This window comes from Sciurus vulgaris (genome assembly GCF_902686455.1).
Source record: "Sciurus vulgaris genome assembly, chromosome: 4".
Taxonomy (NCBI): domain Eukaryota; kingdom Metazoa; phylum Chordata; class Mammalia; order Rodentia; family Sciuridae; genus Sciurus; species Sciurus vulgaris.
In genome coordinates this window covers 37,421,598-37,448,457 of record NC_136464.1, presented here as the reverse complement: position 1 = coordinate 37,448,457, position 26,860 = coordinate 37,421,598, and the positions used below count along the sequence as shown (strand labels likewise).

Genomic DNA, 26,860 nt, shown 5'->3' with positions numbered 1-26,860 from the left:
CTGTGGATTCTGAGAATTAGATCACACAGATTCTTATACATTAAACAAAAGCTACCAGGAAACATATGTGAAAGGAAAAAAGCCACTGCAAAATAAATAAAAATTTAAAAATCCTAAAACCTTTTGTGTGAGAATTTTTTTAGAAGGAGTGTTCAGAAGTGTTCCAATTTTAGTTTTCTTAAAACACAATTTCAAGAAAAATAAAAAATGAATATGTGCTTTAAAGGTGTTAATTTGAACTGAGATATAATCAAGGTTGGAACATCAGAAACACTGAAGAGCTAGTTTTTTCTTCGGGTGTACTTAAAAATGCTTTTTTTTTTTTTTTTTTTTTTTAAACATGTAAAATAGTTAATGATGCATGCTACAAAATAAATTTTCAGGTGTGTTTGAACATAGAAACTTTCCATCGCTGTCTACAGAACTAAAGGAAGCTTAAACAAAATTCAAGCACCACAACAATAACTATGGATATCTTTTACTTCAGATGGCAATATAATCAAATATATGGAAAGAAAAACATGCTTTTAGGATTAGTATGTTAAACATCTCAAGCAGAAGAACATGCAAATAAATGTAGCACACATATATGTTCAAGAGATGCACTAAGCATTACTAAATCATTTATTAGTAGAACTAATAATTTGAGTTCTTCAGTCACTAAAAAAGTGCAAGGAAAAAAACCACCAATCTTCTTGTTTAAAAATGCAGAAGTTAATTGTTTTCCCAAGCTCAATATAATGTTTAAACAGTGTGGTGCCTTTTCTTTGGTTTTCATTTTACTTACAAGTATTGCATTCATTCCTGATGCAATGCCATAGCTCAAACCTGAGAGGCGTGCTGCATATGTATACTCTTTTAAATCATCCTTCAATAACCTGATAAACAGGTATGTCATGTTGCAATGGAGAGGATCAGCATAAATGTAGCGACTAACAAAAAGAAAAACAAAAGAAATGCTTTGATACCTCAAGCAGTGGCATGAAAATGAAGAAACATGACCGAAGAGTATGGATATGCAGCCTCATGATCTGGTTTTCTAGGGAAATAGTATAGGCCAACCTTATGTTTTACAAAGAGACTTCATTCTCTTGCCGAGAACAAGACTTCAGATACAGAATGGGTGAGAGCTAAACCTATATCAGAGTCCAATTTTGTTTGAGGAGAAAAATGTGACAATCTGATGAAAGATGTAAAAAAAAAAAAAAAAAAGAAAAAGAAAAAAATCAAGGAAAATATGTATAATATGAATGGTATATATCTGAATACTTAGAATAAGGGTTAACTTAAAAAGCAAATGAGAAAGTATGACTAGATATAAAGATTTTTTAAAAAAGAAATAAAACTCATACCCTCAATCAAAAATGCTTCCATCAAATCAATATAAAAAATGTTGATGAGTGGAAGGCTCTAAGACATGGGTACTTACATACATCCCATAGATGGTATTTTGGAGGTCATATCTCAAGCCTGCTAGCTCTGCTGCATATGCATACTCGTTGAGTGAGTCTTTGAGGAGCTCAAGGTACAAATAGGCCATGTTACAGTGCAAGGGGTCCACATAAGCAAATGGGCTGGAAGAAAACGTTGACAGTAAAATAGCTGATTTATTACTTCCCATTTTGATGTGGACTTTTGAGATGGATGGAGAAATTGCATATCAGTTAGTATAATTTCCAGAGAATAGGGTTGAATTCTCGAGTCTGTTTCTTCTTCTCGTGAGGAATAAAATATGATGTCTGAAAAAGAAGCCTGAAATATGTCATGTGTGTGTCCTGGTGGCAGTGAAGGAGGAGAAAAGAAGTGTTTACCCAGGTGGTGTGGCAGAACTGACAGGTTAGAAATGCAAGGCAGAAAGGGACAAAAAGCATGCCTGTCCTTAGGCTAACGGGAGGCATGGCTGACAGAGCTGACAGAGCACCTGCAGGTTCCCTCTCTCCAAGCAAGTCACACCCCTGATCAATAAAAATGTTAAATGGAGAAATCTGTATACTACAATTATATGAACGCAAAAGAGAAAAACTGTGAAAACATTAGTTTATCCCTGAGTTTTTCCCAAAATCAAAAAGCCACAGCACTGTCAGTAGAATAATTGACAAGTTCTATCATATAACTGCAGCCAGAATTAGGAGAAAATATTAAAATAGGAAAATATTTTAAGTGAGAAAGAGAAGAAATAAAAAATACAAGAGCTAAACATAACCAGAGATCAACTAATCTTCATTTTCCAGAAAGAAAACATATTTGTCCTCAGGTTACCTGGGCTGGTGGCAGCAGAGTTGGGATTCAAAAGCAAGTCAAACGACCTACATATTTGACTATATGACACTGCTTACCTTAAAAGATTCATTCACTCAATACATAGGTATTGCTACAGTGCCAGGCTCTTCTTCAGGCACTGAGAATGGAGGAGGAACAAATCAGGCAGAGTCCCTGACCTCACAGAACTTAGACTCTAGTCAGAGGAGACAAATAATAAATTCAAACTTGATACAACAGGTGGTAACAGTGGAATGGAGAAAAATTTAACTGAATAAGAGGATAGAGAATGATGGAGTGGTGACAGCCCGGAAGGAAGACTGTAAGTTTACATAGTTAGGCCACTCTGATAACTTGACACCTGGGTCTTGATCTGCAAGAAGCAAGGGAGCTCAGCAAGGGAGCAAGCCCAAGGGGATATCTGGAGCAGCAACTGGAGAACATTACAGGTTGAAGAAATAGGAAGTATCACAGACTTGAGGCAGGTGCCTGCTTGGTTTGTTTGGTAACATTAAAATTTCACTTAATGTGTAGCACAGTAAATATAAATAAATATAACACAATATAATGTATTGATAGTAAAGCGAACAATTTTATCAAAGTGATAATAAAGCAAAAGTAGAGGTAAAGTACTTGTCCACTTAGATAATTAAAACCAAAGAGAATATTCTAGAGCTATTCAAACATTCTACAAATGGAAAACCTGAATAAATATTCTGCCACTTTTAATTGTCTCTTTTTTTTGCCAAACTGGAGGTGGAACCCAGCACTCTACCACTGAGCTTCATTCTCAGCCCCTGCCACTTGATTCTTTCAAAGCATGATGTGATGATAGATTTCCTTCTTTAGGCAAAAAAAAAAAAAAAAAAAAAAACAGTTCAGAAACTTAAGACATGTTTCAGGAAAAAAAAAAAATCATCAAAGAGAGGCTTTGACAGAACTCAGTCTCACAGGCAACTACGCACTTTTTAGGTGGAAGTGAAAAGTCAGAAAAGCTAAGTCTGGGAGCTCAGAGACATGTGACTGAGGTCAGAATATGCTTCTAACAAATGTCTTAAAGTGCTGCATCCACAGTGGTTGTGCTAGTGCATTGAAGCAAGCCTTAACTACCTTAAAACACAACATGATTCAACTGCAATACATAAATCTTGGTTCATTTGTTAATATTAAAAAATATATTATTTTGGCTAGAAGGGGTGACACCTGCCTGTAATCCCAGTGACCTGGGAGGTTCAAGCAGAGGGATTGCAAATTCTAGACCAGTCAGGGCAGTTAAGTAAGACTCTACCTCAAAATAAAATAAAAAAGGCTGGAGATGCAACTCAGTGGTAGAGAATTTGCCCAGCATGTGCCAGGCCCTGGGTTCTCCTTCCAATACCACATACACAAAATGTAATTAGATACTTACTATATGCTTAAATATAGACCACAGGTTTTTAAAAACTGTAACGAAGTATGCAGAATATAATCCTATTTTTGAAAAGATGAAAAGGAGACACATACACACACACACACACACACACACACACACACACACACACACACAACTTCTATTAAAATGTACAAAAACCCCAACAGTGATTACCTCTAGGAAGACCAGACCAAGATAGGGAGATTTGTGGGTCACAGACATTTCCATTTTCAAGAATGGAGTTAGGCAGTTCAGAGAACACAAAAATGCCAATCTCTCAAAAGAAATTCATAATCAAAGAAGATATTCATAATCATAGCAGCCAAGTGGAAAAGTAGCGACAAATTGCTAAGAGTGTCAAAAATATTCCTCTGAACTATCAAAAAGTAAAAGTGGATTTTGTAATGCCCTTGACCAATAATAAGCTGTAACTTGATAACCAAGTCTGGTCTAAAAATTTTAATCTCAGCACAATTCCAGAAAGTATGTGCATCTAATGCTATAAAACACATGTAGATCCCTACAATCTCAACATATTGGTTGATGGAATATTAACTTTCTCTTTACAGATTCTTTTCCCCAAACACTTAAAAATGCACCTCACTTTAATTTTATGTCAAACCAATCAAATAATGAAAAACTAATAAAAAGCTGATCTCATTTTGAACATTAGTATATGTAATAGGTTTATTTCACAAACACATAACAAAGAATTTTAGAAAGGTAAAGTTATAAAGTATAAATTCACAAAGTAAAATTTCAACTGAGTGACGTATTTAACCATACAAATAATAAAAGGAAAGAGAGATGAAGTGACAACAGTAACATCATTCATAAATTCTTCTTCCTTTTTATTAAATAATTTTAAAGTGTCCAAACCAGGAACAAAGAGAGCTCCACACAATGAAATATTGGAAAGGACTCAAGATTATTTTGTAACTACGTGACCTCTTCTGAGCAAGTTCTAAGAATATAAAACCAAACCAATGCAACATCCCAAATTATGTAAACTTCTGGGTAAGTCTGTGGCCTCTCCAAATTCCCAAATCCTGAAAGCTAGGAAGGTCTTCCTAACAGGAGCTAATACAAAGCATTTCAGTTAAAGGATACACTCACTAATGGAAAGGAAGAATAATTAATCATCTTGGTTCTTACAATACTTATTCCCCTTTCTAGGGCAAATAACTCTAATTCTATTTTTAGACACAGACACTCAAAAACAACAGAAAACTCAAGAGAAATGTAACTTTTTATAAGCTTTATAGCTAGATTCATCTTACATACCTGAAAAATTCAAAGTTGAGACAAGCCTTTGGCAAAAAAAACTTATCATCTTGTTTAAACCATAGTTTGCTCATAGCTGTATCCTATGATGAAGAAACAACTCGTTAGGGAAATAGGGACACATTCAGCAAAACTGTTCAATCAAATTACTCATCAGGAGGACAGAAGCAATAACTAATGTTTTGTTCTGGAGGCTGCTGTCCCATGGCCTTGAAGCACAACCAGAAGGTCAATAAGCAAGAAGCTGGAGAGAGACTGCTGACCCCTCTAACTGAGAGAAATCAGCTTCCTATGTCCCACATCAGATTAGGGAGATGGGAGTCCAGCAGAGAGGCCAATACCAACTGTCTTGTGCTCATCCTTCTGGACACCAGGAGGCAGACAGATGTAGGACTTTTTGGAGTGGGAGGTACAGATGGCAGTCAGCCTCCAGGGTGGCCCACAACAATCCCTGCCTACTGGGATTCACAACCTTGTGTAGTCTCTTTTCCACACTGGTCCAGAGTTGGTCTTTCTGAATAGCAGAATATGACAGAGTGATGGTATAATACCTCTGAGATTAAATTATAGAAGACTCTGGCTTCCATCTCAATCACTCACATTCCCTTTTGGGTCAATCACTGCCATGTCAAGCAACTCTACGAAGAGACTCGTGTGGGGAAGAACTGAGGCATGCCAACAACCATTCAGTTGAAGAGAACCCTCCAGTTCTAGCTGAGCCTTCAGATGAAGGAAGCCCTGGCCAATAGTTTGACTCTAACCTCAGAAGGGAACCAGATCCAACTATGAAACTTCTGGATTTCTGACCCTCAGATATTTAAAGTAGATGTTTACCTATTTATTTATTTAAGTATATGGGAATCCTTTTGTTATTTATTCATTTATTTTGGTACCAGGGATTGAACACAAGGGTGCTTAACCACTGAGCCACATCCAGCACTTGGTATTTTTAGATATAGGGTCTCACCAAATTACTTAGGGTTTCTCCAAGTTGTTCAGGCTGGCTTTGAACTTGCAATCCTCCTGCCTCAGCCTCCCAAGCCACTGAGATTACACCATATCTGGTTCCTTTTTTTATTTTAAAGTTTTATTTGAATAATTGGGATTGAACCCAGGGCATTCTACCACTGAGGTAAAACCAAAGACCAGGGGTATAACACAGTAGTAGAGCATGTATTTAGCATGCAAAAGGCCCTCGGTTCAATCCCCACCCCTAAAAGACAACCATTAAAAAATAAGAGAGGTAAATAAGCTTTCTCTTTGCATAACCTAATATATAATTCATAAAGATGAGTTGACTATTTTCTCCTCTTTTTAAAGATAAATACTTGTCTCCTTGATGATCTAGTTACTCAAGATTAATTAAATTTCATCTTCCTCAACAGTGATTCTTGTTTCTTTGACTTAATCTGAATGTGAGGTCATTTAGATGAGATAAAAGCAATGAAAAATACATATCTACAGTCGCAAGTTTTAGTTTTTAAGTTTAGAAGAGAAAATATGCTGTGATAAGTTGAGCCATTTTTCTACATTTTTTATCCAAGGTGTGAAACAATGACATGAGAAGAAAATTCTGAAAAAGAGGGAAGAAAACACACTTTTCAATCTCCCTTCCCACTGACTTGTAACACCATTAACTTCATATAGCCACTGTGTCATAATGAGAATTACTTTTAAGCAGAGGAAATCCAAAATTTCTCTTGGATAGGATCTCTTCTATGTTTCAGAAATTCTTTCTTATTTCTAACTTTCATGATTCAGCACAAACCTATTTACTTATTGGGTCTTCAAAGGATATGGAAAAGAGGCTGGTACCCTTTGACAGACTTGTGGTTATCACCCAGATGTTTTTTTTTCCTGTAAAGAAAGTAATTCTCTAGATTTTATGTTGTTTAGTAGCTTTATTTGTTTGCTTGCTTAAGTACCAAATACAAGCCAGGGCAACACAGTGGGACTCCATTTCACATAAATAAATAAATAAATAAATAAATAAATAAATAAATAAATAAATAAATAATAATCACTGTCCTAACACATTACCTTAATAAGAGCAGGATATGCTGTTGCTTCTTTTTCTAATGAAACAATCTCAAAATTTGTAGGAATAAATTCATTCCTTGTTGGAAGTTTAAATTTCCCATTTAGGTCAGCATTTTGCCATTTCTAAATAAATAAAACACACAGATACACAAAAGCAATTAGAGTCTGATTAGAGAGTTTAAAACCGTGTTTTTTGCTCACTATCCAAACAAATGTTAAGGGGATAAATGTCATACAGTATTCTTTCCCATCATATATAAAAATGCTACAACCAGGATCTATTATGGGTTTTTATGAAACTTGAGTTGGTTATTCTGATACAAATGAAGATTTTGTATTCATCTATCTTTCCTTTCCATATCTCCAAAATGACCAGCTGAGATTAAGGAAAAATCTGAGTGGGCTGGGGATGTAGTTCTGTGGCACGGCACTTGTCTAGTATACACACAGCCTTGGGTTCAATCCCCACCACTCCTTCACTCCATGAACAACCTGAGACTGAAACCCAAAGAAGATGACTAGTCCACATGAAGAACATGCTTACTCTAGTTCTTTAAAGAAGAAAGAATAATTTGTACAGGGGATATACTTCCACAACTGTGGGACTACAGGTCATTTAAATAAGAGTCATACTTTTGGTTATGTATTTGGTTACCTCCATACATGACCTGAAAGTCAGATTAAAGAGGACTTCTTTATTTATTTTTAGCTTTTCTATTTTTTTCATTGGTTATTTTTAGTTATACATGACAGTGGAATCCACTTTGATAAAATTATACAAGCATGGAATATATCTTATTCTAATTAGGACCCCATTCTTGTGAATGGGCACACTCATGGAGTTCACTCAGGTATTTTCAAATGTGTATGGAAGAAAATTGTTAGATTTATTCTACTGTCTTTCCTATGCCTATCCCTCTCCCTTCCCTTCATTCCCCTTTGTCTAATCTACTGAACTTCTTTTCTTCCCTTCCCCTGGTTTAGCTTCCACACACCAGTGAAAACACTGACCTTTGGGGGGATTGGCTTATTTTACTTAGCATTATAGTCTCCAGTTCCATCCATTTACTGGCAAATGTTATAAAGCCATTCTTCTTTATGGCTGAGTAATATTCCATGGTGTATATATACTACAATTTCTTTTTCCATTCATCTGCTGATAGGCATTTAGGTTGGGAACCACACTCTGACCCAGTTATCCCATTCCTTGGTGTATATATATCCAAAGGATTTAAAATCAGCATACTACAGTAAAGCAGCCATATCAATGTTTATAGCAGCACAATTCACAAAAAAGGGGACTTCTTTTGCTTCAATACTTCTTAGGTGTGGTTTACATCTTTCCCAGAGGACCATGTGAACTTTCAAATGAACCAGTAATTCGAGACAAGGTTAAGGACAAAGCTGAGATTTAAGCACAGACTGACACAAGCTGAAGGTTGGATTTATTCCTAGTGCTGGCTCTAAAAGCTAAGTGGGACAGACTACAGGCGACTGATTTTTGAATTCTAATTTATAAGACTTTTTATTATTTAAAAAAGAAAAGAAAAGAAAGGGAAACTGACTATCAATAATTCTGGATTCAGTAATTTGGTCCCTAGCTGATGTGGCTCAGTCTTGCAGATTTTGCAGTTCTATTTGGGATGCTGTGTTTGTATCTTTCAGAACTGGGATGGTGGAGATGTTGGCTATATTATTTAGATTGCAGCTTAACTGTCCAGAGTAGTTGAGTATTAGGAGCGACTAGGCAACACTTAGCAAGTATTTTCACTGCTGAAATTCCAGATATATTTTTAAAAAAATTCCCATGCAGGGTACATTTGTTATGGTCATAGTTTGGGGAACAGGGAGATTCTCTTATGCTTTAGTATTATTTCAGACCCCACACTAATTCACAGGAGATCTGTTTTCTTCCAAAGGTGGATCTGTTCATGCCACGAAGAGCTTCAGTGATTTCTTTCTGTACAGTGAATATGTTAGAGATTCCTGAAGTGCCAGCAAAGATTATATTTCTTAAATTATTCCTTGTCTGTCTTCACATCTAAAAAATGCCCATTACTTGGGTTTAACTAGAATCTAATCAGAGTAAGACTTTCTGGTATCTTCTATGAGTAATGGAATCAATCTCAAGGGCACAAAGACAATGAAAACCAAAAAAGGAAGAAAGAAAAAGTACTAAGTAGAAAAGACTCACAGGCAAAACCCTGACTACTGATGAGTGTGATAATACTGTCTAAACACACCTGTTTTGAAATAAATCCTAATCCTCCTATGCGGACAAAAAGAGCAATGATATACTAGGAGGCATAATTTTACTTCCTAAATAAAATAATGACAGTATGAATTCCAGACATGACTCCTACCCACTGTTCCAGCAAGACTTCTGAGTCTTTGGAGTCCCTGCACCTGTTTTTCATGCCCCCTACTTCCTCATTGCTTCTTATCTTTCTCTCTGTGTACCCTGTACTTCCATGCCCTTTGACTGCATGAGATTGGGAGTCTGCTTTTACAGCACAGATTCTTTGGCAAACACACAAGAAAGTGACCAGAGAGCCATTTCTTTGTGCAAAAGCATAAACCCAGCTCTCTAGCTCCTTGTTCACCCCTCTCAGGGCAGTACAGACAACAGGGAACCATCAGTCTCCACACTCTGGGTCCTGAGTTGGTATACTAGGAAGCTCATGTTCTTGAGGTTCCTCACATGTCAGGTTTATTTAGAAGCGTGTTCACCCTACCTTAATGACTTCGTCTGGTATAGCTTCCTGTTTGTACTGGGTCCCATACCACTCTTCTGTGCGATCGGTTTTTCCTTCAAAAGATTTGGAAACTATTGCAACCCTAGAGATAGATGGAAAAAACAACCAGAAAAAAACCTGTTACCTCATTTCATTGTATACGCAAATTTATAGAATTTTATTCAAGAAAATGTAAATATTCAATAATGTGGTGAACCTCTTAACATCCAACAAAACCTATAAAGTTTAATTTAAACAGGCAATATGTGTCAGGTTTCTGATTATAGTCCCTGTTATCCTTTGGTTATAGTGCATTATTTTTAGTGTGAAAAAGTGCTTATGGCAGAGATTCCTTTAGGAATGCTATTGTCTAATTTAAAAAGAGTAGCAAAAGAAAAAGACAGAACAAGGGCACTGAGTAATAGTTCAAATAAAACAGCACTCCTTCCCAGGAGCATCTCAGGCTCAAGATTAAGAGGAAAGGCTAAGAAAACCTGTTGGCTCATCTAGAGATGAAACACACCAGAGGAAACTTTATAATTACTTCTAAGTTTGTGGGTTTTTTTTGTTTTGTTTTGTTTTTTCTTTTCTTGCCAGAGACCAGCATCAAATATATTTACTACATGTTCAATGGCTTTTCTGCTGGTAGAGGAGAAAGGAACAAGACCAAAAAAAAAAATTTTTTTTTTTTTTCAAATAAAAACTTTTGCAGGGACAGTACTGAGGGTTAAACCTAGGAACACTTTACCACTGGGCTACCACCCCTTTTTATTTTACTTATTTAACCTTTTTAAATTTTGAGGCAGGGTCTCACTAAATTGCTGAGGCTGGTCTTGAACTTGGGATTCTCCTGCCTCAGCCTCCCCGGTCCCTGGGATTACAGGTGTGCACCATCAGGTCAGGCTAAAAGCTTTTTTTGATAAGAGAGCAGAAATGGTCCAGAAGAAAAGTCAAATGGGAATTAAAAAAAAAAAAAAAAATAGATTCAAGGAGGAAAGATAGAGGTAAAACGATGTCAAAAGGTAAGTGAACAGAAGATTTTAAGAGTAGAGGAGCAAAAGAAGCTCTTTATCAGAGGAACTGTATAAGATCTCGCAGGGAGCGACAACAGGGACATGTCTGCCTGTGCTGCCTCTTAATTAATTATTTAAGTTGGAATCATTATACTCTCATCAGAAGACTCAACTTAAGGCTGGGATCAAGCCTATTTTGAATTGTGTGGATCAAAAAATTCTAGCTAGTTCACGTGGATGGCTTGGTGCAAAGTTAGTTCCCTGTTATTGGTTCTGCTTTTCCCCCGACTCCTGCTTTTTTTTTTTTTTTCCCCCTTTTTGATACTGGGGAACCCAGTGGCACTTTGCCACTGAGCTACATCCCCAGACCTGTTTATTTTTTATTTTGAGACACGGTCTTTCCGAGTTGCCCAGGCTAGCCTTGAACTTGCAATCCTTCTGCCTCAGCCTCCTTAGTGGCTGAGATTACAGGAGTGCACCACGACGTCCAGCTACTAAATCCATGTCTGTACTTGCTTGTACCTATCTTCCAGGATGTTGGTTCTAGCCTCCAAATGTTGGCCTCACAGCCCAAAGCTTAGTATTTGTAATCAAAACACTTCTCTACTGAATACACATCCATTCTCTCAGAGAATGAGGTGTTGATTCTCAAGACTACTAAAGAACATATGTAGGAAGTAGAAAAACCTGGTTGAAATGTGTATTCCTATATTCTCTTCCATGAGACAACAGATTTTGGAAGAGTTCATTACATAGGTGGCTTTGGTTTCTCTGGATGATAACCCAAGCACCAGAATAATGGACAAGGAAATGAACATAAGTTAACAAAGACTGACATATTCATTTGGCAGTGAACTTGCCCTCTGAAATAAAACTTTAACTCAATTCTGAGAGACAAAGTAAAAAAGTTCAGGTAACACTGCCAAGTTCGATGCTCTGGAGATGACTATACGACAAGGAGAAAAGCAGATATTGAAGGCTATTCAGTAATGCTCAGGTCAAAAAAAAAAAAAAAAAAAAAAAAAAGACAAAGAAAAAGAAAGAAAGAAAAAAAAACAGTTCCTCAAACTAGGCATATATTAAATATTGGACTAACAAAAAGAGACAACTTTATAGACCGTAAGATTGTATATCATTAAGAATTTCAAAACTGAAATATACAATGGAAGGGTTTATACTCAAAATAAATATAAAGGTTGGGGAAGGGAATGACAGGAGAGACAAGAGTATACACTAATCAGACCCATACAGAGATCTATGAAGCAGAGTGTGGAAGTATAGGAAAGAACACGTCAATTCAGAGAAAAGGGGAAAAACACATATTACTTGAAGTATACTGAAGACAGCTATATATGCTTAACTGCAGACACGCCATCTCTTAAAAATCTAATTATACTAAAAAATTATTTGGATGACAGGTTTCTTTTCACACATGGGGATAGGGAGAACTGACATGATCCTTGGAAAGGTGAGAAAAAATGACCTTTTCCTTTTACACTGAAACTTAAGAGCTAGACAAGAAATCAGCAGGCTATATAAATGCTGACTGTTGACTTCAAGTCAGCACATTTAAACTGCATTTCCCAGAGTGTGGCCTCTCAAGACTTTTGCAAAAAGTCCCTGAGAGAAAAAGAGGATGACAACCAAAGAACCAGAGCGGTCTCATAAGTAATTGTGATAAATTCAAACAGGTTTAGTGGAAAGGGCACAGACCTGGCAATCAGAGACTTGGACTCTGCTAGATACTCTGACTCACTTTCTTTGAGACTGTGCCAAAATATCAGTTAAGATCTAAATCAGGCAAGTCATTTAGCCTCTCTGGGCTTCAGGTTCATGACTTTTTAAACAGACATTCAAATTAGATGCATCTATCCTTCCACTGATAAAATTCTACAAAATTATATCAAATTAAAAAAAATTTTTTTTGCAATGCTGGGAGGATCAAATCCAGTGTCTCTCACATGCTAAGTCCAGTGAGTGACACCCTTCGACCCCTCACATGAGGTTTTTTTTTTTTTTTTTTAATAAATATTTTTTGTTGTGGATGGACATGATACCTTTATTTTATTTATTTTTATGTGGTGCTAAAGATGGAATTCAGTGCCTCACACATGCTAGGCAAGTGCTCTACCACTGAGCTACAACCCAGCCCTCATATTAGGTTTTTAAAAGAAATCTAATAAAAGAAAAAAGATGCAGGTAGCGGGGTGGTAGCCCAGGGGGAACAAGGAAATTTCAACAATATTTGAAATTTAAAATCAAACTTAAAGAATAGTAAAGGGAAGGTTTAAGAGCTGAATAAGTTAAGGCTTATAAAAAAGGTTAAAAACCATATTTGGGGGGGGGGTACTGGGAATTAAACCCAGGGCCTTCAAGCACTCTACCAACTGAGCTATATCCCTAGCCCCCTAAAAACCATTTTTTAAAAAGTGTTTCTTAAAGTAAGAAAGAATCTAGGAGGAACAAATCAAGAAAGATTAGGTGAAAAGCTTAGAAAATTCAATCAACTTTTATTGAGTCCTTACCAGCCTCAATTCTGGGAAAGATAAAATATAGTTCCTGTCTGAAAGAAAAAAACTCATAATCAATAGAATATATAACTTAAAGCAAAATGTGATAAGCTGATATCCTGTTAGCAGATGACAGGACTACTCTTGTTTATACTGTCTTTAAAAGAAGCATGGGTCTTTAAACTGTAAAGACAGACTAAACAGAAAAAAGGTAAAACCCAAGCAGGTGAGTAAGCCAAGTGATTCAAACGAAATCACATTTCAAAGCATATACATAAGTCATATTTTCTAATGGTTAGGCAACGAATAAATTCTAAGAGAATCACTATCCATCATCTTTTAGAAATGCTGGAGGATAGGAGAAAAGGCAGAAGGCTAGAGATGGGCAAAGGCTTTCATTTTCAAAAACGTAAGTCTGAATACCACAAACCAGTCGATTGAGTAGGCACTAGCTTGTGATGGAATTCTACATTCAACAGCCAGACTGTCAAATTTTAAGACAAGAAGACAGTTATTATGAGAACTTGAGTGGATATACCAAGAATAACTTCTCCCCACAAAATGGAATTATTTATGCCTTAAATCAGTCATGTGACCCCATTTGTCTGCTGTGATGACCTGCAATCTGCCAGCATATCGACGCCTTTTTTTGAGAGCAGATTGCTCACTGTCAGGCATCTATCATCCGCCATTAACCTGCCTCTCGCCTGTCCATCGCCTACCTTACCCCTATCCATCACCCAACGCTCGAGGTTCACCTCCTGATCATCCGACAGCTGCCAGCAGACTGACTGCAGACCGCCAGTGGAGCACCAGCTGCATGCTGTCGCCTGGAAGTTCACTGTTACAGTACCTGCAGGTTTGATTACACGTGGCTGCCGCCATTTTGAGGCAACAGCCAGGCCCCGTAGGACCCTGGGCTGGACTGACTGAACCCCATCTTCAGGATCCCTCATCCTGACCGACCACTCCCTGCCTCTGGGGCCCTCATATCAACCGACTGCTCCCTGCTGCCAGGACCCCCAGACCAACTGACTGAGCCCTATCACCGGGAACCCAGACTGACTGATTGCACCCGGCCTCCAGGATCCCACAACTACACCAAACACACCGGACCCCCAGGACCCCTGCGGGACCAACTGCATCCTGTCTCCAGGACCTCCAGCTGACCACGTCCACCCTTGAGCTGCAGCTCCCCATTTGCCAACACATTTGGAAGCCAGAGCGGCCATCTTGGATAGTCCTGGAAGCCGTAGCTCCGATCTTCGGGTGGGGCAAATCCCATCCTGAGACGCCTGCTGGAGGCTTGAAGCTCATTCTCAGGTACTTCTCATACATCGGGCTACTGAACACTGGGAGGTTTCATTACAATATGACTATTATACAGTAGATTTTCTTTTTTCTCCTTTTTTAAAAAAAAATTTAAGTTTTTATTTCTTTACGTTTCTTGCTTTCTTTTCCTTCTGTTTACCTGTTCCCGCAGAGTCGCTTTCTCCCTTATTTACATGATGTTATTGTCCCCATAGGGGCTATTTGGTCTAGGATTGCATAGTGTCTGGTTTGGGCACTGCTAATATTGATCTCCCCTTAAAGAAAGGGTTTTGGACACCTATAGGGTCACTATAAGCCTATAGGGGGAAATCTGCAATACCCCAGATCTGCAGCGCTAGAGGGGAAGATACATGAACAACATGAAAAAACAAGGGAAGAAAATGATCCAAACAAATCTAGATTCTATAGTAATAGAATCCAATGACAGTATGGTAGAAGAAATGTCAGAAAAGGACTTCAGATTATACATGATTAAGATGATTTGCAAAGCAAAGGATGAGATAAGAGAGCAATTGCAGGAAATGAATGATAATACCAATAAGCTGAAAGAATACCTGCAGGAAGCAAAAGATCATTTCAAAAAAGAGATAGAGATTCTCAAAAAAAACCAAATGGAAATCCTTGAAATGAAGGAGACAATAAACCAAATAAAAAACTCAATGGAAAGCATCACCAACAGACTAGACCACTTGGGAGACAGAACCTCAGACAATGAAGACAAAGTATTTAATCTTGAATATAAAGTCGCCCAAACAGAGAAGATGGTAAGAAATCATGAACAGAATCGCCAAGAACTATGGGACATCATGAAAAGACCAAATTTAAGAATTATTGGGATTGAGGAAGGCACAGAGATACAAACCAAAGGAATGAACAACCTATTCAATGAAATAATATCAGAAAGTTTCCCAAACCTGAAGAATGAAATGGAAAATCAAATACAAGAGGCTTATAGAACACCAAATGCACAGAACCACAACAGATCCACACCAAGGCACATTATAATGAAAATGCCTAACATTCAAAATAAAGAAAGGATTTTGAAGGCCGCGAGAGAAAAGCATCAGATTACATATAGGGGAGACCAATACAGATAGCAGCAGACTTCTCAACCCAGACTCTAAAAGCTAGAAGGGCCTGGACCAACATATTTCAAGCTCTGAAAGAACATGGTTGCCAACCAAGAATCCTATACCCAGCAAAACTAACCTTCAGATTTGAAGATGAAATAAAATCCTTCCATGATAAACAAAAGTTAAAAGAATTTACAAATAGAAAGCCTGCACTACAGAATGTTCTCAACAAAATATTCCATGAGGAGGAAATGAAAAACAACAATGGAGGTCAGCAAAGGGAGGAACTACCTTAGAGAAAAACCACTCAAAGGAGAAACCAAGCCAACTTAAAAAGCAAAAATAAGCCAAATGACTGGGAATACAAATCATTTCTCAATAATAATCCTGAATGTTAATGGCCTAAACTCATCAATCAAAAGACATAGACTGGCAGAATGGATTAAAAAGAAAGACCCAACAATATGCTGCCTGCAAGAGATTCATCTCATAGAAAAAGACATCCACAGACAAAAGGTGAAAGGATGGGAAAAAACCTACCATGCACATGGACCCAGTAAAAAAGCGGGGGTTTCCATCCTTATATCAGATAAAGTGGACTTCAAGCCAAAGTTAGTCAGAAGGGATAAAGAAGGACATTTCATACTGTTTAAGGGAACCATAAATCAGGAAGACATAAAAATAGTAAATATTTATGCCCCAAACAATGGTGCATTCCTGTACATCAAACAAATCCTTCTCAATTTCAAGAATCACATAGACCACAACACAATAATTCTGGGCGACTTTAACGCACCGCTATCACCACTTGATAGATCTTCCAAACAAAATCCAACCAAAGAAACCATAGAACTCAATAACACAATCAATAACCTAGACTTAATAGACATATATAGAATATTCCATCCATCAACGAGTGGATACACTTTCTTCTCAGCAGCACATGGAACCTTCTCGAAAATAGACCATATGTTATGCCACAAAGCAGCCATTAGGAAATGCAAAAAAATAGAGATACTGCCTTGTGTTCTATCAGATCATAATGGACTGAGAGTAGAAATCAATGACATAGTAAAAAAAGGAAATTACTCCAACACTTGGAGACTAAATAATATGCTATTGAATGAAACATGGATAACAAAAAACATCAGGGAGGAGATTAAAAAATTCCTAGAGGTCAATGAGAATGATGATACAACATATCAAAATCTCTGGGACACTATGAAAGCAGTACTAAAAGGAAAATTCATTCCATGGAGCGCATTCCAGAAAAGAATGAAAAGTCAACAATTGAATGACCTAACATTACAGCTCAAAGCCCTAGAAAAAGAAGAACAGAATAACAGTAAAAGTAGTAGAAGACAGGAAATAATTAAAATCAGAGCTGAAATCAATGAAATTGAAACAAAAGAAACTATTCAAAAAATTGACATAACAAAAAGTTGGTTCTTTGAGAAAGTAAACAAAATAGATAAACCCTTAGTCACACTAACAAAGCGGAGAGAGAAGACTCAAATTACTAAAATATATGCTGCAAAAGGAAATATCACAACAGACACCACTGAGATACAGAACATAATGAGAAGCTACTTTGAAAATCTGTATTCCAACAAAATAGAAAGTACCGAAGACATTGACAAATTTCTAGAGACATATGCTCCTCCCAAACTGAACCAGGAGGACATACACAATTTAAACAGATGAATATCAAGCAATGAAATAGAAGAAGCCATTAAAAATCTACCATCCAAGAAAAGCCCAGGACCAGACGGATTCTCAGCCGAGTTCTACAAGACCTTCAAAGAACAACTCATTCCAATACTTCTCAAAGTATTCCAGGAAATAGAAAAGGAGGGTACCCTACCGAACTCATTCTATGAAGCTAATATCACCCTCCTACCCAAACCAGGCAAAGACACATCAAGGAAAGAAAATTTTAGATCAATATCCTTGATGAATATAGATGCAAAGATCCTTAACAAAATATTGGCAAACCGTATCCAAAAACATATTAAGAAAATTGTGCACCATGATCAAGTGGGGTTCATTCCTGGAATGCAAGGATGGTTCAACATTTGTAAATCAATAAACGTAATCCATCATGTCAATAGACTTAAGGATAAGAATCATATGGTTATTTCAATTGACGCAGAAAAAGCATTTGACAAAATACAACAGTCCTTCATGCTCAAAACACTAGAAAAAATAGGGACAGTAGGAACATACCTGAACATTGTAAAGGCTATTTATGCGAAGCCCATGGCCAACATCATTCTTAATGGAGAAAAACTGAAACCATTCCCTTTAAAAACAGGAACAAGACAGGGATGTCCTCTTTCACCACTTCTATTCATCACTGTCCTCGAAACTCTAGCCAGAGCAATTAGGCAGACTAAAGAAATTAAAGGAATACGAATAGGAAAAGAGGAACTTAAGCTGTCACTATTTGCCGATGACATGATTCAATATTTAGAGGATCCAAAAACCTCCTCCAGAAAACTTCTAGACCTCATCAGTGAATTCAGCAAAATAGCAGGCTATAAAATCAACACGCATAAATCTACAGCATTTTTATACGCAAGCGATGAAACAGCTGAAAGGGAAATGAGGAAAATAACCCCATTTGCAATAGCCTCAAAAAAAATAAAATACTTGGGCATCAATCTAACCAAAGAGGTAAAAGATCTCTACAATGAAAACTACAAAACATTGAAGAAAGAAATTAAGGAAGACCTTAGAAGATGGAAAGATCTCCCATGTTCTTGGATAGGAAGAATTAATATTGTCAAAATGGCCATACTACCAAAAGTGCTATACAGATTCAATGCAATTCCAATTAAAAATCCCAATGACGTACCTCACAGAAATAGAGCAAGCAATCATGAAATTCATCAGGAAGAATAAGAAACCCAGAATAGCTAAAGCAATCCTTAGCAGGAAGAATGAAACGGGGTATCGCAATACCAGATCTTCAACTATACTACAAAGCAATAGTAACAAAAATGGCATGGTATTGGCACCAGAATAGACAGGTAGATCAATGGTACAGAATAGAGGACACGGACACAAACCAAAATAAATACGATTTTCTCATACTAGACAAAGGTGCCAAAAATATGCAATGGAGAAAAGATAGCCTCTTCAACAAATGGTGCTGGGAAAACTGGAAATCCATATGCAACAGAATGAAACTAAACCCCTATCTCTCATCGGGCACAAAACTCAACTCACAATGGATCAAGGACCCCATCCCTGATTATGTCAAGCTTGTTTCAGTGGGTATTAAAGAAAGCAACTGTATCCTTGAGCAACACCAGGCCTGGCAGCTGGCAATATTATCCCAGGCTGTTCTATACTGAGCTGTTGCAGTTACAATTATAAGTGTCACAGATTTGAATCTTGGAGAGGTAAAGCACTGTTTTTTAAAAGTGAAGGTAAAGAGAAAAAGAGATACTTAGCTCTAATTGTCTAAGATATCAAATTTAGAAACATGCAATTTAATCAAAAGTAGAATGCATACTCCAGCAAATTCATTCCTACAAAGAATTAGTGGGTCAAATTACTACGTCTAGAGCAGCAAAAATCATAATTTAAATCATGATTTTTGGTGGAATGGGGATGTAGCTCAGCATTTAGCAGCAAGAGGCTGTGGGTTTAATCCCTAGTACCCAAACAGACTTTTTTTCCTTGCCAAAAAAGAACTTTTTTATTGGATGATATAATCTAAAATAGGATTAGCTTGTGTTTGCATAATACCTTTCAAATTTGGTAAATCATTCTGCATCACACAAATTATGTAAGTACTATCCCCATTTTGCAGGTTCAAGAAAATGAAATGAAAGCCAGTGTTCATAACATTATTTAGAGTTAACTTTTCTTAAGCCTCCCTTGCAGGAATGTGAACTTGAGCTTGACATTAGTAATTTAATAAACACTGGTTGAAGAAAACAAGTGATCTGGTCTGGGGAATATAGCTTAGTTGGTACAATGCTTGTAGGCAAGCACAAGGTCCTGGGTTCAATCTCCAGCACAGCAAAAAAACAAAAAAGGAAAACAAGTGATCCAAAATTTCAAGACCAGTAGATGACAAATCCACAAAACTGGTCATTGGAAGTAAGCTCACAGACTGCCTAGTGAGTTCTATTATTACATTTAAAACTCTTCCTCCCCATGTTAGAGGTTTTGTTTTTAGAAGGTATATAATAAAATTCAACAGTATTTAGGTTTTTCTTTAGACTATGTAACTACATTGAGGAAAATACTAATATTTAAATCTAATATTTAAATTATTTCACTTGTCTAAAATGAGTGAATGTATGTCCAGGATGTTTTTCTTCCATGTTTTTTAAGTAAACATAAACACATACACACATACCACTTAATGAGTAAAAGTTTTAAATCATGAAGAAATTAATTTTTCAATGTCTTTCTTTAACAGTTACTGATTTTGTGTTCTTTGTCTATCTCAAGGTTTTAAAGATATTTTCTCATGTTTTCTTCTGACGTTTTATAGTTTCAGTGTTTACATACAGATTTCTGATCTATTTCAAATTAGTTTTTGTGAATGGTATAAAATAAAGGTCAAGTTTCTTTCTTTTTTGTTCCAGTTTGGATGTGTAGTTAGTATATGAGCAGGACCATTTGTTAAAAAGATTTTCCTTTCCTAACTTAATCACTTTGGCACCTGTGATATTATGATACATACAGTTTTTGGTTTTTACTTTACTTGTTTTCCTGGCTCATAACTGCCTCCCAAAGGCAGAGTAACTAGAATTTTTATTTTTTTCCTTAAGATATATCATAAAAACTCGAACATTTCCTTGTTTTTCTGTATTAGACTGGGTCATAAGGAAATTTCTCTGATCCAGCCTTGTCTGATAGTGGGTCATACAGACCTCCTCATTTCAGAGAAGTCCTGTTCCATACCATTCCCTGGAGGGAGGTATGCTGCACAGAGGCCAAGAACTCTGAAGCAGACAGGCCTTGCAGGGTTGTCTCCCACAGTACATTAGTGTTAGTTCATATCTTTCTTGTCCAATCACACTTTTAACATGGTTCTCCTTGCTTCCATTATGTGTATGCAGTGAAGTCTCCCTAAGTATTGAAAAGGATAAACCTGGAGGGCTTCTAAAGAGATGAACACATGGAAGTTCCAGGAAGATAGTATGTCTGGAGACAGCATGGAAGTTCTGAGCTCCTCCCATACCTCGCTGTATACATCTCTTGATCTATTATCCTTTGTAATATTCTTTACAATAAACTAGTAGGCATACATAAGTGTTTCCCAGAGTTCTGTGATTCACTCAATCAAATTAATTGAATTCAACCCAGGAGTTTGTTGTGGAAACACTGATTTATGGCTGGCTGGTCAAAAGCACAAATCAAACTAGGTCTTATAACTGGTATCTAAAGTAGGAAAGGGGCAGTCTTAGGACCTAAGATTTCAATATGTGGGAACTGACACTATGTGGAGATAGTGTCAGCAATGAACTGGATTAAAGGACACCTAACTTGGTGTCTGCTATAGAAGTGCATGCTTGCTGGTGGTGAGAAACTTTCATCTCTTGAAGTCATAGAAGTCTTCTGTGTGGATTGTTGTTGTGTGAGAGCATAGGAAAAACATGGTTTTTGGTTTTTCTAACACATTTGGTATCATAAGTATGATGTGCTAGCCTTCCAGAAAACATGATTTGGGAAGAGAAAGGAAAAAAGAGTGAAGAATGAAGAACTTTTGATTTCTGGGTGGCCATGTAGTCACCCCTGGTATGGAGGAGCAGCTGTGCTGTAGTCTGTCTCTAAAGGTAACAGTTACCACTGGAATTTAGAGATGAATCCAACTCCCAAGGAACTAGTTAACTGTATGCATAAGGAAATACAAACTAATAAGAAAAAGTCAAAATACATAATAATCCCTTGATCACTACTATCTATAATAGCCAAATCAAAAGTAAAGTAGAGTAATGGGTTGGACCTTGATGCTAGGTCAAGCTCAAATTTTTGAGTCTGAGTATGGGCCACTATCATCAAAGTTGCCCAAGGAAAAAATTATGCAGAAACAACAAAAAGCATCTCTAAGACTCTTGCTTACCAAGATTCTGGTAGTCAATGTGAGGAGAGGGAAAACCAAGAAAAGTATAACGTGAAGCAACTGCTTCATTTTGTAGAACAGTATCATCAGTTTCCTAAGGAGCCTTAACTAAAATGGATTCTGAGAGTAATTTAGGAGCAGCATCTCTGGTTTTGAATGCTGGAAAATGGAAGAGCATGTTTGTGTACATGCAGGATCCACATCTTGCTATAGAACATTCACAGATGGCTACCTATATGTGATGCAGATATACAGAAAGTTGTTCCTAATGGATCAGTCAGTCTGGTGGACTGGATAAAAGCCACTCTGAGGTCTCTTTACTCTCAGGAGGACTGCTTGACTACACCTATAATGCCAGAAGAAGCAACTGATATGCTTCATATGTAAATCATGAGGGACAAACTTTAAGACCAATGGGACATCTGTTACCCAGGTTATGATCTGCAGTATTAAGGAGGCCCCTTTTGCATGGATATACCATGTATCTTTATAGCTGCAAAACTTGAACTGTAATCAGAGAAGACTTATCTCCCCTCTTGAGTCTCACAGATGCTAAGAACTAATTAATTAACAAGGGGATGGAAAAAGGCAAAAGGGAAAGTCAAGGCCTCATCCAGGAAGGCAGAGATAGTAAATGGTGTTAGGAAGCAAGGTAGCGTTGGGCTGGGTTGTGGCTCAGTGGTAGTGCGATTGCCTAGCACATATGAGGTTCTGGGTTCGATCAGCACCACAAAAAAATAAAATAAAGGTATTGGGTCCACCTACAACTAAAAATAGATATTAAAAAAAAAAAAAGGCAGGCCTGAAATGTTTTCTCTGATATGTGAATGCTAACTCATAATAAGGCAGAGGGTAGGGAAGATTAGAAGTACTTTAGATTAGACAAAAGGGCATGAAGAGAAGGGAGGGGGAATGAGAACAGGAAAGATGGTAGAATGAATTGGACATTATTTTAGGTACATATATGAATACATAACCAATGTAATTCCACATCATGTACAACTAGAAGAATGGGAAGTTATACTCCTTTTAGGTGTAATATGTCAAAATACATTCTACTGTCATATATAACTAATAAGAATAAATTAAAAAAAAAAAAAAAAGCAAGTTAACAGCTTGGGTTGAAGTTTGTCTACCCTGTGGCCTGAGGCATTGGGTTGGGTTTGATCTACAGCACTGTCCAAAAATAAAAAATAAAGAAAGAGGACAAGGAGATGGAGGAAGAAGAAAAAAGGGATAAATCAGATAAATAGAGAAAACATTAAAAAAATTCTAAAAGTCAAAAACTAAGAAAAAAGAAAGGAGAGTTACAGGAACTCATTTCAATAGGAGGGACATCTTTAGGTGGTTATTAAGAGTAGGATGAATAAAAAATGGCACTGATAGGGTTAAAACATAGGTTTTAATATGATCCTACTGAAGAATGGATGAACCAAAGGGAGTCCCTGATAGTCCCCCAACGTTAAAGGACTACATGCAAGTTTGTTGTATTATCCTGACTTGGAGGAATTCAATCAGTTCAGAAGGTAGGTATTACAATGAGAGATATGGGGCAATGGTCAGACAAATTAATCAAGATAAAGATTAAGCAAAGAGCCAAGTCTCTTGGCTCAATACTTGCTGGGGACCCAAAGCCTTTTGTGCAAGAGAGGGTAAAATAATCTAGGGGTGGAGAAGAGAAGTTTCTGGGATTACAACATAAAAACATAAGGGTGGGTAGGATTACAAAAGTTGGAATGCTTAAATAGGCTTTATATAAAGAAAGTGTGTCTCCTTTACCTAAATGTTTTATGGAAATGGATATTATGCCTGGCCAGGGAAAACTTCCTTTACCAAGTACTGTAAAACAGAACATGTAAATTCCCCCTTTAAGCAATATTAATTGCACATGCTAAGTGGAAATGAATCCACACAGTGTAAAAAAGAAGCTGAAGTGCTGGTATGTTCAAATTCTTTGATCCCTATGTGGAATGTAGATTGGGGCTTAGAATAAAATCCAATAAACAGTCCTCTCCATGACAACGCCTGGAACTTTGGACTAGAGAATTTCCACTTGAAGGGCATTCAGTACCTTGCAATGAAACATTGAGACTGTCTCAATGAAGTAAGTAGGTAAAACAATTCTGAAACCTGAAATAACCCACAATGTATTGAGTGATGTCAAAATACACTAATGGCACAGCATTCCCCAGAAGAGTTCCATAATAAAATGGAAATGATTTATATAGGATCAGGTCACCTGAAGAATGCAGTGAGGAGACACTCAAAATTAGGGAGCCCCTCCTGCCCAGAACTGACTCTGACACTGCCTGAGAAGCAGCTGGATTCTACTGACACTTGGACAGTGTCCTAAAACAGTTATTGACTGACTGACAAAGAGTGCCCAGTGTGCAGATTTAAGATTCAAGGTGGAATGAAGGACATTCTTTTTTTTTTTAATTTGTTTTTAGATATACGACAGTAAAATGTATTTTGACATATACATGCACAGAGTATAGCTTATTCTAATTAGGATCCCATTCTTGTGGTTGTACATGCTGTGGAGTTTCACTGGTGGTGTATTCATATATGAACATAGGAGAGTTACGTCCGATTCATTCTACTGTAAAGAGCATTCGTTTTGGAAGGCTGCCACACTGACTGAAGAAGGTAAAAACAAACCAGTCCAGTGGGCTGAGTTGCATGCTGAAGGACTAAACAGAGGTAAAAGCCCTGTGTTTTAGATTTTTACTGACTTATGGGCAATAGCTAAAGGCCTGGACATATGCTCACACAGGAAGGAAATGGAAACCTGGCCTATTAAAGGAATGGCGTATGAGGTACAGCTGGATGGAAACTTGAGGGGCTCATTAAAGTAGGACATTTTGATGCCCATCAGAAGAATCCCTTTCCAAGTTCAGAAGGCAACTAGAATTGATGAGCAGATATTTCCAAGTGTCATCTAGGGTGGCCATCTGGGTCTGTGAAATGAACAGACATGGGGTACTATAGCAATGCAGAGATGGAATGAATCTAGACACATTCTTGTTGTATACTTTGAGGAACAAAATGCCAAAAAAGAAACTATTCTGCCTGCCAGCAAAAGAGAGTGAGACTTGCCAATGGATGAGTGGTGGATTCCTTGGTGGGAAGCCCCTGAACATAGCTGGCATGTGAAAATGGTGCTGGTAGCCTGGGAGGCAGGGAGAAGGCTACAGATGGGTCTTGACAGGTGAACACTGACTCTGAGCTGTGCTTTAATTATCTAATGGAACATGTAAATGCTACAGAAGAACCAAAATGGGAGAGAGAATTAGGATGGCAGAACTTCTTTTCCTCAGACCAAGAAATGCACCATGCAGACTATGATGTTCAGCTATGGCCAGAAGATATCCTTCACAGACTCACAGTTTAATAAAAAAGTGTAGTGGACAGTTGAAAGATTGGTTGTCTAAAATAGGCAGAGATACAGGCCTGAAGGATTGGCTTATGTGCCTTTATGAGTGTGAGTTCACCCTCAATATCAGAGGTGTACTGAAGAAGTGTCCCCACTATTAGATATTTCTCCATTTTATTAGTAGATTTGGGAAGAGGCGCTGGTGAAGAGTGTTATAGGTATGACCATACAATTCTTGCCAAGAGAGGAATATACTGGTATAATGACTTTTTCTTCTTCTCCATATAACCTCCATTCTCCCACCTCCACCTGATACAGGGGTTGCAGGATCAGGGCTATGACCCCAAGTGCTAGAAGCAGGCATGTAAGAAACTGTTTACTACATCATTAAATCTCTATGTCAGAAAAGGCCCGAAAGGGTACAACTGTGTCTTTACTCTGTTTAGTAAAGTTAGCACTAACAGTAAATGCCACCGTTTTGCCTACTGATCAGAAAGCCCACTGATTCTGTACCTATGTAACTCTGTCCTATCTGGAAGTGGACTGAGTGGTATAGCACTTCCTATACCAGTAGTACTGTCAGCAGTCTGGACCTGCCTAGTGGCTAACCTAATGTTCATTACAAAGGTGGGAAAAGTTTGGGTATTATATGAAGAGAAGGAGAAAAAATACCTGAAGGTTAAAGAACTAATAAATGGCCAGTGGTGCGTGACGGTAATCTCAGTGGCTTGGAAGTCTGGGGTGAAAGGGTCACAAGTTCAAGGCCAGCCCAAGCAACTTAGTGAGACTGTCTCAAAATTAAAAATAAAAAGGGCTGGGGATGTAGCTCTGTGGTGAAGTGCCCCTGGTTTCAATCCCAGTAGGAGGGGGAAAAAAAAGAATAACTTACTTATCTTTAGCTTTCAGTAACTTCTACTAGTTCTTTAATAGGATTTTCCATATCATAATCAAGTCCTGATTAATTAAGGATTAGGCAACAAATATGTAATTAAAATACTGGCAACGAGAATGACTATGAGACCTCTGTAACCTGTTCTTACTGGATATGTAAAACGAGATTTAATTTCTAAGCAATCGTAAGTTATTATCATTGAGGAAGTTTTTTGTTTTTATTTTTTTGGCGGTACTGTGGATTGAACTCAGGGAAGTTCTACCATTGAGTTATGTATCCCTAGACCTTTATGCTTTTATTTTGAGTCTGAGTTTCACTAGGTTGCCCAGGCTGGCCCAGAACTTGTGATCCTTTCTGTCTCAGCCTCCTAAATCACTGGGATTACAAATTTGTGCTACCACATCCAGCTCACTGAGGAATATTTCTAAATTTTGATGCTTATGTATTTTCTAAACTAGGAAATCAAGGCATCTTATTACACATTAAAAATTCTAAGTTTAATAATTATCTGTACCCACCCAAATACTCTATTATTAAATAAAACATTTAACTAAATCCAAGCTCCAGGTCATGTCAGATCTGCGCTGTATTGCTAGTGTCTACTGCTGCAGCACTCCTTGCTTGATGGGTGAGTGTAAGACTCCCACATAGCTGGTGTCAGAAGTGTATGTTGAGTGAAGAGAAACTGAGTTTGAATTTGGTTTGTTTTCCTCTGTCATTTCCATCACTTAACTTTAGACTGACTATATAGATGAAATTGAATTTTAAGGCAGAAGTATGTGATAGCCCACAAGCTCTTTGGGAATGATCTTCCTCTAGCAAAAAAAATGCCAATATAAAAGCTTGA

General features: G+C 37.4%; 1 protein-coding gene across 6 annotated transcripts in view; it reads right to left on the bottom strand.

Annotated features, from left to right (window-relative positions):
- The window catches only part of IDE (insulin degrading enzyme), a 91,964-nt gene that overhangs the window by 18,587 nt on the left and 46,517 nt on the right, over nucleotides 1–26,860 (bottom strand). For 5 of the 6 annotated variants that reach the window (XM_079137549.1, XM_079137552.1, XM_079137551.1 and 2 more), the window contains 4 exons: nucleotides 9,730–9,832; nucleotides 6,995–7,117; nucleotides 4,955–5,037; nucleotides 1,430–1,574 (listed from right to left, as the gene is read on the bottom strand). In XM_079137549.1, the coding sequence (XP_078993675.1) occupies nucleotides 1,430–1,574; nucleotides 4,955–5,037; nucleotides 6,995–7,117; nucleotides 9,730–9,832 (454 nt within the window). Of the gene's footprint in view, nucleotides 1–787; nucleotides 933–1,429; nucleotides 1,575–4,954; nucleotides 5,038–6,994; nucleotides 7,118–9,729; nucleotides 9,833–26,860 lie in introns of all 6 variants that reach the window. The other variant, XM_079137550.1, reaches the window with a different exon arrangement.